At 50.3% G+C, this 17,481-nt stretch overlaps 2 protein-coding genes across 3 annotated transcripts in view; one reads left to right on the top strand and one right to left on the bottom strand.

Annotated features, from left to right (window-relative positions):
- Positions 1–304: 304 nt before the first annotated feature.
- Positions 305–10,108, bottom strand: klhl17 (kelch-like family member 17). Of its 2 annotated transcripts, none has more exons than XM_047040081.1 (13): positions 9,908–10,108; positions 7,366–7,587; positions 7,153–7,234; positions 6,904–7,025; positions 6,545–6,766; positions 4,866–4,982; positions 4,352–4,565; positions 3,665–3,809; positions 2,950–3,117; positions 2,489–2,577; positions 2,061–2,134; positions 1,149–1,330; positions 305–720 (listed from the first exon to the last, which is right to left on the bottom strand). In XM_047040081.1, exons 2-13 carry the CDS (start codon positions 7,531–7,533, stop codon positions 492–494), a joined length of 1,812 nt encoding a protein of 603 aa, XP_046896037.1. In that variant the 5' UTR covers positions 7,534–7,587; positions 9,908–10,108; the 3' UTR covers positions 305–491. The 2 variants fall into 2 exon arrangements, with proteins under 2 accessions (XP_046896037.1, XP_046896038.1); XM_047040082.1 differs by having other exon boundaries at positions 7,189–7,234.
- The window catches only part of LOC124480183 (calcitonin gene-related peptide type 1 receptor-like), a 15,693-nt gene continuing 8,079 nt past the window's right edge, over positions 9,868–17,481 (top strand). Inside the window, exons 1-2 of the mRNA XM_047039281.1 lie at positions 9,868–9,885; positions 11,728–11,753. Coding sequence (XP_046895237.1) covers positions 9,868–9,885; positions 11,728–11,753 — 44 coding nt within the window. The remainder of the gene's footprint in view (positions 9,886–11,727; positions 11,754–17,481) is intronic.

Below are 17,481 nucleotides of genomic sequence, written 5' to 3'. Positions count from 1 at the left end.
CTCTCTCTCTCTCTCTCTCAAACTCTCTCCCCCTCTCTCTCTAACTCTCCCCCTCTCTCAAACTCTCTCCCCCTCTCTCTCTCTAACTCTCCCCCTCTCTCTCTAACTCTCCCCCTCTCTCTCTCTAACTCTCCCCCTCTCTCTCTAACTCTCTCCCCCTCTCTCTCTCTAACTCTCCCCCTCTCTCTCTAACTCTCTCCCCCTCTCTCTCTAACTCTCTCCCCCTCTCTCTCTAACTCTCTCCCCCTCTCTCTCTCTAACTCTCCCCCTCTCTCTCTAACTCTCTCTCTCTAACTCTCTCCCTCTCTCCAACTCTCCCCCTCTCTCTCTAACTCTTCCTCTCTCTCTTTAACTCTCCCCCTCTCTCACACAGAGCAGTTGCGTCTCTTCCCAGACCTGGCCTGGGCGGGGCCCCAGGCCGGGCGGGGGGCGTGGCCGGGCCGGGGGGCGGGGCCAGAGTCAGCGCTAGCTAGCCGTGCTCCCGCCGCGTGTCAGAGGCTGGTGGAGGACACGGACAGCGTGGGCGAGGAGGGGGGGGGGAAGTTCAGCAGCTCCAGCACGGACACGCCCACGCTGCTGCGCCGCGTGAACATGCAGGAGGCCGACACCCACTTGTTGCTACGGGGATTGTACTTCTCGATGGAGTTGAGGCTGGAGCTGCCGTCGTTGCCACCCACCGCATACAGCCAGCCGTCCATGGCAACCAGGTCGTGGGTACTCCTGGGGGAGGGGGGAAATTGAGTGAGAGAGAGAAATAACAACTTGAGAACAAGATTTCAGGGAAAAAACAGAAGCTGAGTGAGGAGAGGATGAGGAAGATAAGGTGAGGATGATGAGGTGAGGAAGATGAAGTGAGGAAGATGAGAAAGATGAAGTGAGGGAGGTGAGGAAGATGAGGTGAGGAGGATGAGGTGAGGATGATGAGGTGAGGAGGATGAGTTGAGGATGATGAGGTGAGGAAGATGAGAAAGGTGAGGGAGGTGAGGAAGATGAGGTGAGGATGATGAGGTGAGGAAGATGAGGTGTTCACCTCAGGGGTCAGGAGGTTACCCACCTGCATATGTGAGGATGAGGAGGAAGGGTGAAGAAGATGAGGAGAGGGAGATAAGGGGGGATGAAGAGGAGAGGGAGACTCGGGCTCCGCCCACCTGCGTATGTTCATGGGGGCCACGCCTTCCCACACGTTGTTCTTGGGGTTATAGCGCTCCACCGAGTTCAGACAGCTGGTCCCGTCGTTGCCCCCGGCGACGTACAGCAGGCCCTCCAGCACGGCAACGCCGGCGCTGCTACGGCGACTCAGCATGTTGGCGATGGCCGTCCATGCGTTGCTCTGCTCGGCCAATTGGAACGCAGCGGGAGGGGAAAGGGGATTGCATTGGTTGTCAATGGCAACTGTGTTTATTCATTCAGCGGGGCGGTTTTATTCAAAGCGACGTAGAAATAGTGCATGTAGAAGGTACAGCAGCAGATCGAGGATCAGTAGTGTGTAGTTCTAGCAGTGTTTAGTTCTAGCAGTGTTTAGTTCTAGCAGTGTTTAGTTCTAGCAGTGTTTAGTTCTAGCAGTGTGTAGTTCTAGCAGTGTTTAGTTCTAGCAGTGTGTAGTTCTAGCAGTTTTTAGTTCTAGCAGTGTTTAGTTCTAGCAGTGTGTAGTTCTAGCAGTGTGTAGTTCTAGCAGTGTTTAGTTCTAGCAGTGTTTAGTTCTAGCAGTGTTTAGTTCTAGCAGTGTGTAGTTCTAGCAGTGTGTAGTTCTAGCAGTGTTTAGTTCTAGCAGTGTGTAGTTCTAGCAGTGTGTAGTTCTAGCAGTGTGTAGTTCTAGCAGTGTGTAGTTCTAGCAGTGTTTAGTTCTAGCAGTGTGTAGTTCTAGCAGTGTGTAGTTCTAGCAGTGTGTAGTTCTAGCAGTATGTCGGTGGTCGGAGTCTAGGCACAGTCTGTATTCACCAGGCACACTTACAAGTTTTCCAATCAGTCATCGGAATATCTGGTATCAAATGTAGAAAAATGTGATAACTTCTCCTGTTTCCTGTTGTCTGGTAGCATTCGTACTGGAGAGGGGTGTTTACCTGTGGGTCGTACTTCTCCACGGTCGCCAGGTGAGACGAGCTGTCATAGCCTCCAACAGCGTACAGACTGCTATCTGCAGGAGAGAGAGAGAGAGAGAGAGAGAGGTTGTGAGGAGGAGGGGTGGAGGGAGGAGGAAAAAGAAGGAGAGGTTGTGAGGAGGAGGGGTGGAGGGAGGAGGAGAAAGAAGGAGATGTTGTGAGGAGGAGGGGTGGAGGGAGGAGGAGAGAGAAGGAGAGGTTGTGAGGAGGAGGGGTGGAGGGAGGAGGAGAGGTTGTGAGGAGGAGAGAAGGAGAGGTTGTGAGGAGGAGGGGTGGAGGGAGGAGGAGAAAGAAGGAGAGGTTGTGAGGAGAGAGGAGGAGAGGTTGTGAGGAGGAGGAGAGAGGAGGAGATGTTGTGAGGAGGAGGAGAGGAGGGAGGCCCTGCGTACCGAGTGTAGCCACACGGACGTATCTCCTGCGGGTGCTCATGGCAGCGATGGAGGTCCAGGTGCTGGTCAGGGGGTCATACCGCTCCGCACTGGGGGGGGGAAGAGACAGTTAGGACTGTTCCTATTGGTGTAAGAGTCAGTTAGGACTGTTCCTATTGGTGTAAGAGTCGGGTAGGACTGTTCCTATCGGTGTAAGAGTCATCTAGGACTGTTCCTATTGGTGTAAGAGTCAGTTAGGACTGTTCCTATTGGTGTAAGAGTCGGTTAGGACTGTTCCTATTGGTGTAAGAGTCAGTTAGGACTGTTCCTATCGGTGTAAGAGTCGGGTAGGACTGTTCCTATCGGTGTAAGAGTCATCTAGGACTGTTCCTATTGGTGTAAGAGTCAGTTAGGACTGTTCCTATCGGTGTAAGAGTCGGTTAGGACTGTTCCTATTGGTGTAAGAGTCAGTTGGGCCGTACCTGTTGAGACAGGAAGCTCCGTCGTAACCGCCGGCGGCGTACAGGAGCCCGTGCAGCACGGCCACGCCCAGACAGCTCCGTCTGGTTCCCATGGAGACCTCCGGTTGCCAGGTGTTGGTGACGGGGTCGTAGGACTCCACCGTTGCTAGGTCAGAGGTGCCATCATACCTGAGGGAGGAGCCAGCAGCAACAGTATACACTTGAAGTCTAACATGAATTAAATGTCATGTTACTTTAACACAACTGAGAAAGGCAGAGGTGGTCTGAAGAGGCCAGGGGTCAGGGTGATGAAGGACAGGGGTCAGGGTGATGAAGGTCAGGGTGATGAAGGTCAGGGGTCACGGTGATGAAGGTCAGGGTGAGGGTGATGAAGGACAGGGGTCAGGGTGATGAAGGACAGGGTGAGGAAGGTCAGGGTGATGAAGGTCAGGGTGATGAAGGTCAGGGTCAGGGTGATGAAGGTCAGGGTGATGAAGGTCAGGGTGATGAAGGTCAGGGTCAGGGTGATGAAGGTCAGGGTGATGAAGGTCAGGGTGATGAAGGTCAGGGTCAGGGTGATGAAGGTAAGGGTGATGAAGGACAGGGTGAGGAAGGTCAGGGTGATGAAGGACAGGGTGATGAAGGTCAGGGTGATGAAGGTCAGGGTGATGAAGGTCAGGGGTCACGGTGATGAAGGCAGGGGTCACGGTGATGAAGGTCAGGGTGAGGACCTTACCCCCCCACGGCGTATAGCTTGTTGCCGATGGCAGCCACGCCCACCCTGGCCCTGCGTGTGGACATGGACGCCACCATGTGCCAGCGGTCAGTCCGGGCGTCATACGCCTCACAGTCACCGTGGATGGCAAACAGGCTGCCTCCGCCTGCAGCATGCACACACACACACACAGGTGGAGGGTTAGTGTAGGTATACAGAATAAATTAATGTATGTGAGTATTCATGTGTGAGGAGGGGGGGTACCTGTATGTATATGAGTGTGTGTGTTGTGTGTATACCCTGGGTGTGTGTTTATGAGTGTGTGTACCCTGGGTGTGTGTATATGAGTGTGTGTGTGTACCCTGGGTGTGTGTTTATGAGTGTGTGTACCCTGGGTGTGTGTTTATGAGTGTGTGTGTGTACCCTGGGTGTGTGTATATGAGTGTGTGTGTGTACCCTGGGTGTGTGTTTATGAGTGTGTGTACCCTGGGTGTGTGTATATGAGTGTGTGTGTGTACCCTGGGTGTGTGTTTATGAGTGTGTGTACCCTGGGTGTGTGTATATGAGTGTGTGTGTGTGTACCCTGGGTGTGTGTATATGAGTGTGTGTGTGGACCCTGGGTGTGTGTATATGAGTGTGTGTGTGTACCCTGGGTGTGTGTATATGAGTGTGTGTACCCCTGGGGGGTAGCTTCGGAGTCCCACTGACCGACAGCGAAGAGCACAGGACTGGCTCCCTCACAGCGGCGTGGGCGGGTGCGGCTGCTGGCCAGGACGCCACGCTGCTCCGGCATCAGGTGGAACTTGAGCGCCTCGATCAGCAGGTCCTTACACTCTGAGTGGTGACGCACAAGCTGCTCCGTGTCCACACTGCTCATCAGGAAGTCCCGCCGCAGCAGGGGCAGCCGAACACACTTCATCAGCTGGGGGGACAGAGGGATGGAAGAGAAAGAGAGAGGGGGGGATGAGAGGGAGACACAGAGAAAGAGAGAGAGAGAGAGAGAGAGAGAGAGAGAGAGAGAGAGGGGTTGAGCCAGAGAGAGAGACAGACAGAGACAGACAGGCAGAATCATGGAGAGAGAAAGAGAGAGAGAGATAGACAGAGAGAGAGAGACAAAGAGACTGACAGACAGACAAAGAAAGAGAGACAGACAGAGACAAACAGAGAGAGAGAGAGAGAGAGAGAGAGAGAGAGAGAGAAGGCGTGGAGGAGGGGTCCTCACCCAGGGAACGTGTTGGCGGCGTGCGTCCGTGTCGTGTTTGACCCAGCACAGCACGGCTCGGTACACCTCCTCCTCTGACGGCACGTTCAGACTGTCACTGGAGACCAGATCCAGGACCTGGGAAGGGGGAGGCACAAAAACATGATTACATCCAATACAGTCACAGCCAGACATGATACACACTAACTACACACTGATCTTTACACACCCACAACTACACTCAGCAGCACTCCCACTGAAGGGGTTTCCAAAAGAGACAAAACTAGATATTAAACTGCTAGGATGTTTTGCATGGGTGTATGTGTGTGTGTGTGTTTGTGTCTGAGCGTGTGTGTTTGTGTGTGTGTATCTGAGCGTGTGTGTGTGTGTGTGTGTATCTGAGTGTGTGTGTGTGTGTATCTGAGTGTGTGTGTGTGTGTGTGTGTATCTGAGTGTGTGTGTGTGTGTGTATCTGAGTGTGTGTGTGTGTGTGTGTATCTGAGCGTGTGTGTGTGTGTATCTGAGTGTGTGTGTGTGTGTGTGTATTTGAGTGTGTGTGTGTGTGTGTGTGTGAGTGTGTGTGTGTGTGTATCTGAGTGTGTGTGTGGGTACATGGCTGCAGCAAGGAAAGGTTGGCAGTGCTCCCAGACAGCAGGGCTGGACTAGATGGTGCAGGGCTAGGAGCTCGAGTGGACTAGGAGCTGGACTAGACTACTGTATACTAGTCCAGACAGCTGGGGTCAGAGTTGGAAAGCTCTCTCTCTCTCTCATTTTTCTTTTTTTTCCGTAAAGAACCTTTCACCGTTCACTTTTTCCCCCCAAAATGTATAAAAACTTATTTTAATCAACCTTTCAAACAAAATGTAAAATAAAATAAACAATGATCAATATTGTAACAAATGTTTCCCCCCACACAGTGAGAGGAGAGACAAAACAGGAACCATGGAGCTGTATGCAGAATGCTCCTCAGCTCTGGGAGGCCTGTGCTGCTCAGAGGAGCTGCTAAATACACCTGCAGAACTCAGACAACAGCTGTACAGAGAGAGGGGGGAGGGAGGGAGAGGGAGGGAGGGAGGGAGGGAGGGAGGGAGGGAGGGAGGGAGGGAGGGAGGGAGGGAGGGAGGGAGGGAGGGAGGGAGGGAGGGAGGGAGGGAGGGAGGGAGGGAGGGAGGAGGGCGTTGCATCTCTGTCCAGCTGTCAGCTCAGACTCAGGATCACACACACACTCACACACTCTCCACATGTGCATGTCTGGCCAAAGCTCATTTGAATCATCAAAAGTGACTTTTGAAATCAAGGGATCAATGGTTCAAATCCCTTCTCCTGGTAAGTCACTTTGAAAAAGGTGCTAAATGAATACATTCTTCTACTCGAACCTGACACCAGTGACATCGCCCCCTCCCCCTTCCGGGAGCTTCCCTCCCTGTTGCTGTCACGGCAACAGCCAGGCGGACTGGCCATGAATAAGTGATGAGTCGGCGTGACAACTCAATGACGTTGAATTGTCAAGGTGACGCTGGCGTGGCAACAGGACAGGGTGACTAAACCACTGCGGAGACACTGACTGACACAAGGAGGAGAGGACACACACCCCACACACACCACCTCACACACACACACACACTACCATCACCTCACACACACACCATCTTAACTACCACCACCCCACTCATCCCCCCCCCCCCCCCAGTCAGTCCTACCTGCTTCAGTGGCAGCAGCATGAACTCCTCGGTCTTGGCCACCTCTACGAAGTGCTGCAGGACGTACTTGTGGGCGGACTTGAGCAGGTCACTGCAGGAGTGCGTGTCTGCGAAGCCCCGGATGCCCAGGCAGTTAGACGGGTCCAGCTGGCTCAGCAGGAACTTGCAGCAGGCGTCCCGAACCCCGTTCAGCTGCAGCAAGCTGGCCGCAGGGAGCAGGGTCTGGAGGGAGAGGAAGGGAGGGAGGGAGGGCTTAGTGAAGCAAGTTTCGTTTAGTGGTACTGGGAGGGATATCAGACTGGGAACCCCAGTGTGACTGAGCGTTGCTGGGCCTCCTTCCTCCTCCTTCGTCCTCCTACCTGCACGTTGCCCTCCCCCACCACGATCTCAGCTGTGTAGGCGTACTGCACCAGCTGCTCCAGGGCCTGGGGGTCGATGTCGTGCAGCGTCACGTGGGTCTGCCTGCTCTCCGACATCTCATCTGCAGGACCCGAAACAGGCAGCAGGCTAAGAACCACACAGAGAACCCACAGAACCACACAGAGAACCAGAGTGTGTGGAGGCGGTCACACACACACACACGGCACACCACACACACACACACTCACACTCAGACATGACGGGCTCGGCGTCAGGACACCTACTAGTGAACATGGCGTGGAAGTAGGGACTACAGGAGGCCAGGACCACCTGGAGACACAGAGACAAGGGAGAGAGACAGAGACTGTGAAAAAGGAAGATCATGGTCTATGAACATATGTGCAAGAGTGAGTTGAAACTCACACACAATGTGTGTGTGTGGCTGCAGGGGGCCAGGCCACCTTGTGAGCCTTGATCTCCTTGTTGGACACGTGCAGCACGATGTCACACAGGAGGCTGCGCTGCCGCATCCTGTTCATGGACAGGAAGGAGTCGTGGTAGTGCCGCTTGGAGTTGTGGGAGATGCTGTGGCCGTCGCGGTTCACCAGCTGCATGCCTCCCCCCTCCATGGTGGCTCCGCGCTGGGGACACACTGCTGCCTGCCTGGGCCTCTCGCTGGGGGGCTGGAACACACACGGAGACACACAGGGACAGATATACACACACAGGGACAGATACAGACAGGACAGACAGAGAGACAGAGAGAGACAGACAGACAGGTACAGACACACAGGACAAACAACATGCAGTTAGACATCTTGTCTAGTACATGCATGCGCAAAGTTGTTCATAAAATAACAATACATGAATACATGAGGTTAAATATCCAAAACACACTCATTTGGTTTTATAAAGCAGACAGACACCCACAATCTCCAAAGTCACCGCGTCACGTCACAGCGTTGATGAGCTGGCTGGCTGACTGGGCTACAGGATAATGATTGACTTGGCACGTGCCAAACCCGGTTGTCGTTAGCGGCTGACAGTTCTACCTGTCCAAGGCAACTCTGACACTGAGTTGTATCAGGAGGATGGAAGTGGATGCTGATGAGGCGTTTGAACTGTCAACACATCACCGCCTGACATCCACAGTCAGGGTGGGGTTTGTGTGTTGTGCTGTGGGCTGACTGGGGTTTTTTAACAGCAGTTGTAATTACAAGTGTTTTTCACCTATTAAAAATAACTAAAAGGAAACAGCGAAAACAGCAGGAAAGAGAAGTCCTCTTTCAGCAGCGAGAAACTTGACATGAGGCTAATCAAGCTTATGTTTCCAGTCTAATTAGGCCAGCTCTTGAATCTTTCATTAAGGGGTTAGGGGGACAGAATATTTTGAAGCTGCTTAAATGTTTTCATTGGTCAAGCTATCGTTGCTAAGCAGCCATTATCAGCTAACCAGCCTCTCTGAAGGATAATGGGTTTGGTTGTCTTGTGTCAGGTTTAGCGGTGAGCTTGCGGCAGCTTGGCAGGGTGAGAGGGTGGGTGCTTAAGCGTTAGAAGGCCGGGACCTCCTCCACTGGAAGCTCTCTTCCTCTGGCCTCTCCGCTTTCAGATTGTTGGATCAGTTCTCATTTCCTTCCTTCTGTGTTCTAATGAACATGAGCATTCTTACTCATGTTCCTCCTTACCACACAGTGTTCTAATGAACATTCCTTTTGAACTGCAGTGTTCTAATGAATACGAGTGTTCCTTCTGCCTGCTGCCTCTCGTGGGCAACCTGACACTAGGGAGGCAGAAGGCCAGCACAAAGAGAGGGTTTTATATGGCAACCTGAGCAAACTAGAGGATAAGATTTCATGTCTACGCTTGAGCTTTATATAAACTCCCAGGTCTCAGAAACACTGTATTCATGGCATGCAGTGTCTTGCCTTGCGTCTAGAGTTCTCAGGGACATCCCAATGGGGTGCACTTTAAAATACATCTGCATTGGAATGACTGCAACAGTGCATCTTAGAAGCAGGCCAGAAAACTAGCAATCGTTCTCATCTAGCTCTACAATAATCTAGGTAGATCCATCAATGAGAGAGTTCAATAATCTAGAATCTAGATTATCTAGAATTCTAATCTAGACACCTTTCCTCTAGAGCATGTTGTGGTGTTTAAGAACGCGGTTGCCACAGTAAGTGGTTCTTCCACACGTGATGCAGCTATGGTCACCCAATACCAAGTCCCCTCCAGCACTGTTCCCTTCACAGACACAGCGGTGCAGCATCTTTACATTTACATTTAGTCATTTAGCATCCACCGCAATTTACAGTAAGTAAAGGGGAATTCCCCCGTGGCAAGTAGGGTGAAGCAACGTCATTTGGCACGGCCAGGAATCGATCTGGCAACCTTCAGATTACTAGACCGATTTCCTAACCGCTCAGCCATCTGACTCCTTTATTTCAACATCCCCCGCTGAACAAAACACAAACCTTCCTCCCTCAACAAAACTATTAGGAAGCCACCAATGGATAACCATCTCATATGTCACGGGCCACTGTTCATCGCAATGCAGGACACAAACACACACGGTTCCCAGCATGTGACACCGATACATCAGGCTCATAACGTTCAAAATGCCCTGGGCGAAGGAGCGTTTCAACCTTCTGAGACCATTGTGTTCAAATTTAACAAGCCAGATTTTGTCATGTTATGAATGCTTCCGACGTCCAACCGATCATCCGTTATCATGCAACCGGTTTAAAGCAGCGCTTTTCCCAATCGCGAGGTGAACCGTACATTACCCTTTACTGACTCAGCACAATAGAAGGTTTCCAGACATCCAGACATTTCCCTGATTAGTGTGTGTGCTATCGTTTCCGTCAAATGCCTGCTTTGTCTTTTAAAATGCGTATCGGTGACTTGTTATGCGTTTCTGTGATGCATACCAAACCCCCAACCCATCTATCTCAAATAACAGCATGAAAAACCCTGCCAAGGTAAATAAAATGACAGCTATACCCGGTGATATCTTGCGGTGTCGCTCGGTCTTTTCCTGTCTCCGTTTAAATCGAAATAGAAGGCAGTTAGTATCTGCGTCCAAACATATTCTTTGTAATATTCCCCTCTGATAAATCCCGGTTGTTAATCTGGGTACCCATTTGTGTGAAGCATACGGAAAACGAAGAAAGCCTCTGTTCAGTGACCGATGTTGTTGACGTAAATGCAAACTGCACGAGCAATGACATCAGTTTTTAAGGTGGAGCACCGGCAGGTGGCTGAAAAGGGATGCCCGCTAGGTCAGATGCAATCATACACATCGAAAGGAAAGCGTAACGTGTTTGAAGATTTTCCAATAACTGTGAGATGAAGAGCTAATCAAAAATTAAATGCGGAAGACATCGTCATCATTTTCACGCTGCTCATGACGACCTTAAATGACCGGTTGGAGGACCGAACACTGGACAATTAAACGCGCATGATATGCCTCCCCAAACATATAATCAAGGATCTGGCTACTATAGCTGGATGCAACACTTCTGCATGACCCACTGCTAGCTAGCTTTAGCACTACTAGATAGGTAGCATTTGTAAACAAAATGCTTTCCATCATTCATTGGTTAATGTCTGTCCTCTCCTTATGTATAAGAGTTTGTTTGGTCCAAGCACTTCAATCATGAAGGACCATTTGCGTTCAACCTCAAAATGCATCTGCAGGAAAGACTGACAAGAAACATTTTCGCTTTTTGTTTTAATCCTGTCTGGTTAATGTGACCGGATGGTCAAAGATCAGATGCTTGAAAGAGGGAGGGATTAGCTACCGAGCGTTTACCAAAAAGAGAGTATACGATTCGACCGTCGAGGATTCTCAATATGCATAGCTTACCTGAAGCCAGTGGGCAGAGACGGTGGGGTGAGGTAACTAATGTCAATTTCCCCCCCTCAAATCCGCTACAGTCCACCAGAAACTAAACGTGAGGGATCGTGGTGGTGTCACGTGACACAAACAAGGGGCTGAGTAGAGGAGGGTTGCCAAGTGGAATATTTAACCCCCATCATGGTGTATAAATACGTATCAATATGTGTATGTTAAACATGTCAATCATTATCCCCTTTCTTATCCCCTTTCTATAAGCTAACTAATCAAATTCAGCAATAAAAAAAGGTAAGATCCTATTTAGTCTTGTTTGGCGCTTACTTACCAGAAGGGGGCAGTGTGCGTCCGTGTATGAACGTTTTGACCTGCGGGGACTGCAGCAGCGGCAACTAGTGTCGGTTGTAGCCTACAGTGTCCCGAAGGATACGGTGGGTGGAGGAAAGGAAAACTATAGGCTACTCTGCCTGCCAACTGTGACAGAGATGTCCGTTGGTTTTTCTCCAGGTGAAAGAGGACGGATCTTTTAAAATAGAACGTCAGACAAGGTTTATTTTGGCTTAATGGCTATTAATGTTATAGTCTAGGGGGCTACATTTATATTTTTGTCGTGACAAGGAAATTACCACGTTCAAATAAACGTTCGACCGTGATAATAATCCTTTAGCAATCACAGATGGTGCGTTTAAGATGACATTTTGATTATGAGCAGTCACAGAAAATTTAACTTTGACTATGATCTAACTGTGTTGGAAGATGGCTTTGAAGCAGTCTTTGCTATATTAGTATATACATATGAACCATTTCACGTTGATAGACTTAACAAATAACAGTTGCAGTAGTCTTGTTGGACGGACCGCCCTCACCATCCGAGCGCTTATCATTTCAAGTGGCAGTGCGCGCTCAGCAGTGCGTGCGGGACACTACTCTGGAACATGTAAAACAAGTGAATTAATTAGCTAAATAGTTCGAACATCCGTCATCGATTAAAAGGTATGTGTAGATCCTACTTCACACGTTACGACCTGATTTTGCTAACCATGATGTTTGGTCTTTTAAAATAGCATTTTCGTTTTCTGTGGGTGATTGTTAGGGCACAGGTTTTCATAGTTCTTTAAAGATAATAGAACAACGATTCGTGAACGTCGGTTGACCGTTATGCGTAACCAATCTGTGGCATAATGACCATTGAAGTGTTCCCATTCGATCCATAATCTGCAGTTAATGAACAGAATGAAGCAGCACATCCGGAGTGTCGTTGACATTTTGTAAGGTTGGCTATTGGTCAATGTTGGTTCATTGTAGCCTACTCTCAGGTAATGCTGCTGTTAAGACACATCAGTCAGACAGGTGGAGCAAAAAAGCAATAACAGCCTGTCACATGCATTGTTCAGTTAAACATTAGTATTGAGTTTATTGGTTATGCAGGACAGTGGAAACAGATACAGAATTAGGATGAAACCATGTCAACCTCTTTAGCTTCTTTTTTAGCATGCCGAAGGCTATAGGTGTCAAAAATTCCGGTGATTCCGGGACATCCGGTTAAATTGCGATAGGATGACCAACAGCTGTCCCGGTAAATTAGAAGGGAAAGGATTACCCGGCCAGGGGACAGTTTATAATGGCCAGTTCAGACGCTGTCGCTTGAGTTCGGTGTTTGCACAAAAGATGCATGCACCACACAGCATCATGGAGAATGATGGAAACGGATATACAGTGCCTCACTTAATCCACAAAGGCGACCAGCGGAACATGTCTTAATGGCGCTCGCAATTTCTGTCAATCCCAGAGCCATGTAAAGAGTGAAAACTACAGGGGCAACGAGACAAAATAAAGAACTTTTAGTTTGTATTTCGATAGATTTAGGAGATTTTAGGAATTGGAGCAGTACAGTCAGATTATTATGGATTTTGAAGAAAATACGAAGTAGACTATGAGACTGGAATGTCTACTGGTATACTGGCTGAGAGAGGGGACATGGGATAGAAAAATACAGTAATTATCTAGGATGACCGTGGAATTAAAACACCAACGTTCAAGAAAACAGTCCTTGGCCTCCCAGCCTCTTTCTTGTCCGGGGTGGTCTTCATCAAGACCAGGACACCCAGACTCACTTCACCCTGAGCCCCTCAGCGTGTGTGTGGGTGTAGCTGTTTGTGTGTGTGTATAGCTGTGTGTGTATGTGTGGCAGAATGTGTGTGTCTTCCTGGAACACACTGGCCCAGCCTAGCAGCTGTTTGGAAGTATAAATAGGAGTTGCGACGGCTACTTTGGTCCCAAAACTCTTTTGCAATCTTGCCAAGCCCCCATGCCTGAGAGAGCAGGCTTATTCTGGGGAGCCTTCGGTATGGAGCGGGCCCCACTGGTCCCTAATGCTCATTCAGAGCCAGAGGATGGAGGGAGGAATGGGTTAGGGTTAGTTGGTTGGTTGGTGGGATAGAGGGGTGGATGAATGGATGGATGGACCAAGGGATGGTTGGATTCCACTCTATCTTTCTATCTATCTCTGTCTCTCTCTCTCTCTCTCTCTCTCTCTCTCTCTCTCTCTCTCTCTCTCTCTCTCTCTCTCTCTGTCTTTTCCTCTCTCTTGTGCTATCTCTCTTCCTATCTAACTTGGTGTCACACTGGTAGATTCAAATAGCGTTATTGGCAGGAAATGCTATTGTAAATATCCAAAACAGCAATTTTAAACTGAATGAAACTGAATTTGTATTCAGTATTTCATTAAGAAACACATTGAACACATTTCTAAAGCATTTTCTCCCTCCCTCCCTCCCTCCCTCCCTCCCTCCCTCCCTCCCTCCCTCCCTCCCTCCCTCCCTCCCTCCCTCCCTCCCTCCCTCCCTCCCTGTAACAATCCTCAGGATCAGGGTTTAATCCTGCAGTGTTGGTGTATGAGGCTGGTGGCCTACAGATGCTGTCAGAGTGTGTGTAGTTTAGGAGTTGTTGCGTCGTGCTTCCTTGGAAGGGTAATGGACTGCGGCCTGTGAAAGAAAGAGAGTGAGGGTATCTCTGTGGTCGCAGCCTTGTTGGGGAACTGCCCCAGGGGCAACAGAGCCTGGCAGAGCTCCAGACCGAGGGGGCTATTTTGGGGACTTAGCGATGGGAAACTAAGCAGGCCTGTAATAACTCATACAGAGATGTCCTCTGAGAGAATAAACTCTATAAACAAAACACTGAACTTCTCTCTTTCTTTCTCTTTTTGTTTCTTTTCTTTCTATTTTTCTTTCTCTTTTTCTTTCTCTTTTTCTTTCTATTTCTCTTCTCTTGTTCTCACACTTGCTGTTATGATGTTGTCGTTCTCTCTCTCTCTCTCTCTCTCTCTCTCCCTCTCTCTCTCTCTCTCTCTCTCTCTCTCTCTCTCTCTCTCTCTCTCTCTCTCTCTCTTTTCAAAACACTTGACTGCTCTTTCTCTTCATCCTTATCTCTCCCTCTTGCTCATTCTTTCGCTTTTCCTCCCATATCACCCCCCTTTTTTCCCTCCACTTATGATTTATGAAGGCGAACTCCAGTGAAGAAGTCGTCCTTATGTTACCATAACAATATTAATCAGATTGTTCTTCTGCTCTGGCGCAGTGTTCTAATTAGCGTTCCGGTAATCAAGCACAACCCCTTCCAGCTTCTCCTCCACGTGAACAGGGCATTACGGAACGATCCGTCCACATCTGAAGAACAAACTCTCCAACACGAGTCCACGTTCTCTGCAGATCCCACTTTTGCCTTTGTTTACGTCCAACAATGGCTTATTTTTACCCTGCGGTTCTCTGGGACAGGAAGTGGCTGCGGGGAACAGAGGAAGAGCAGCCTCCTTCCTGGTCCTTCCTGAACGCTCCTCTACTGCCACTCCCTGCCTCTACTGCCCTCCTGCCTCTACTGCCCTCCTGCCTCTACTGCCCTCCCTCCTCTCTACTGCCCTCCTGCCTCTACTGCCCCTCCTGCCTCTACTGCCCTCCCACCTCTACTGCCCTCCCCTCCTCTACTCTGCCCCCCTTGTCCTCTACTGTCCTTTTGCCTCCTCCTGCCTCTATACTGCCCCACTGTCTCTACTACTGTGTGTGTGTGAGAGTGTGTGTGCGTGTGAGTGTGTGCGTGTGAGTCACAACCTTCTGCGTGTGGCTGCATCTGTGTGCTCATTAGACTGGAGGAAAGTTTCATGTTTCTCTTCAATATTTAGATTTTGCAGATCCTAGTCAGCGATCCAATGACCTGTTGTTTTTACAGACGTTACCCATACCCTTCATGGCTTTCTGTGTGTGTGAGTGTGACAGTGTTTGTCAGTGTGTGTGTGTGTTTGTTTTAGGGATCTGGTGAAGACAGTGTGTGTGGGGGACTGTTGTTGCCTCAAGAATAACGATGGCTGGGTCATGTGACGACTCGTGAAATCATAAAACATGCAACTGGGTTCTTCTGAGCTGGGAGAGACAGAACCAGTACACGCGTCTATGTAGACTCTTTCTTAACCAGTACATAGTTTATGTAGACCCACCAGTACAGGCCGGTCTATGTCATTCTACACTAAGCTGTCTTGTGGACAATCTCTGTGTTCTCTTGACGTCCTATAGACTCACTCTCTGAAGACCAACTTTTCCTAGCTGCCTGCTAATGTGTATGTCTGTGTGTGAGGGTGTGTGTGTGTGTGTGGGGGGGGGGGGGGGGTGAGGGAAGGGTGATGATAAAAAAATATGTCATTAGCGCCTTACACAGAAAATCTGTCATGCTAGTTGCCTCAAGATAGGCTATTCACAATATGCTTTTACAGTCCAAATTTAACTTCATCAGTAGTTTATCATGAAATTCTGTCATCAAAATAATGACATATGGGGATTTTCCAACAGGAAGACACAATACTCTCTTTATGGGAGAACCAGGGGATTCAATAGACTGTGATTTGTGAGTGTGTCTCTCCACCAGAGTAGAGATGACTGCTTGAATTGAGAGATGACTGCTTGAATCGAGAGATGACTGCTTGAATTGAGAGATGACTGCTTGAATTGAGAGATGACTGCTTGAATTGAGAGATGACTGCTTGAATTGAGAGATGACTGCTTGAATTGAGAGATGACTGCTTGAATCGAGAGATGACTGCTTGAATCGAGAGATGACTGCTTGAATTGAGAGATGACTGCTTGAATTGAGTCTTCATGTTTTGAACGGCCATGAATGAGCATACCACCTTCAGTGGGATTCAAATAACATTCACACTTGCCAAGAGACGTAGTGTCCTGGAACTTCAACATGCATTGAGCTTCATTCACCCACCGAGGCTAAACTGAAGTCCATAAAATCACTGGAACAGTTTGCTTTTGTAATGATCAGACTCAGGAGAAGTGGGAGCGATCCAAGCGCAGGCTTGTAATGGTCATGGTTGCAGTAACCTCCCCCCCCTCTCTCTCCTGGTCATGGTTAAACTGCTGCCGTGAGTTGTGCCTCTCCATCTTTCCCAGCGTGTCGCTTCTGAGAGGATCTGAGCAGTTTGATATTGAGCAGCATTTAATGACTGTAATTAATATAGTCTCACTAATATACTAATATATATTAATATAATATATATAGCTACACCTCAGGCTCCAGTCACATCACTTCCTGCCCGCTTACGACAAGCTTTGATTCTTCCTATCGTCCTTTTTATCTTTCTCTAAATCTCTCTATCTTGATAATGGGGAGGGGGAGGGGGAGAGGGGAGGAGAGGGGGCAAGGGGAGGTGAGGAGGAGAGGGGGCGAGGGAGGTGAGGAGGAGAGGGGGCGAGGGAGGTGAGGAGGAGAGGGGGCGAGGGGAGGTGAGGAGGAGAGGGGGCGAGGGGAGGTAAGGAGGAGAGGGGGCGAGGGGAGGAGGAGAGGGGGGCGAGGGGAGGTGAGGAGGAGAGGGGGCCAAGGGGAGGTGAGGAGGAGAGGGGGCAAGGGGAGGTGAGGAGGAGAGGGGGCGAGGGGAGGTGAGGAGGAGAGGGGGCGAGGGGAGGTGAGGAGGAGAGGGGGGCGAGGGGAGGTAAGGAGGAGAGGGGGCGAGGGAGGAGAGGAGAGGGGGCGAGGGAAGGTGAGGAGGAGAGGGGGCGAGGGGAGGTGAGGAGGAGAGGGGCAAGGGAGGTGAGGAGGAGAGGGGGGCGAGGGGAGGTGAGGAGGAGAGGGGGCGAGGGGAGGTGAGGAGGAGAGGGGGCGAGGGGAGGTGAGGAGGAGAGGGGGGCGAGGGGAGGTAAGGAGGAGAGGGGGGCGAGGGGAGGAGGAGAGGGGGCGGAGGGGGAGGTGAGGAGGAGAGGGGGCAAGGGGAGGTGAGGAGGAGAGGGGGCAAGGGGAGGTGAGGAGGAGAGGGGGCGAGGGGAGGTGAGGAGGAGAGGGGGCGAGGGGAGGTGAGGAGGAGAGGGGGCGAGGGGAGGTAAGGAGGAGAGGGGGCGAGGGGAGGAGGAGAGGGGGCGAGGGAAGGTGAGGAGGAGAGGGGGCGAGGGGAGGTGAGGAGGAGAGGGGGCAAGGGAGGTGAGGAGGAGAGGGGGGCGAGGGGAGGTGAGGAGGAGAGGGGCGAGGGGGGGAGGGACGTGAGAGCAGCCTAAAGTTAGGGGAAGAATGAATAAAAAAAAGAAAGAATACAAGATCTTAAGACAGAAAAGGTGAGGCAGGGGATTGGAGGATGGCACATATAGAGATACATAGAGGGAGGTGGTAGTAAGGTTGTGTACAGAGCGAGAGAGGATGACAGAGAGGGAGAGAAGGAAAGAAAAATAATGGATGCAGT

This window comes from Hypomesus transpacificus, chromosome 18 (genome assembly GCF_021917145.1).
Source record: "Hypomesus transpacificus isolate Combined female chromosome 18, fHypTra1, whole genome shotgun sequence".
NCBI classification, from domain to species: Eukaryota; Metazoa; Chordata; class Actinopteri; order Osmeriformes; family Osmeridae; genus Hypomesus; species Hypomesus transpacificus.
This window is presented reverse-complemented; position numbering and strand designations above follow the sequence as displayed.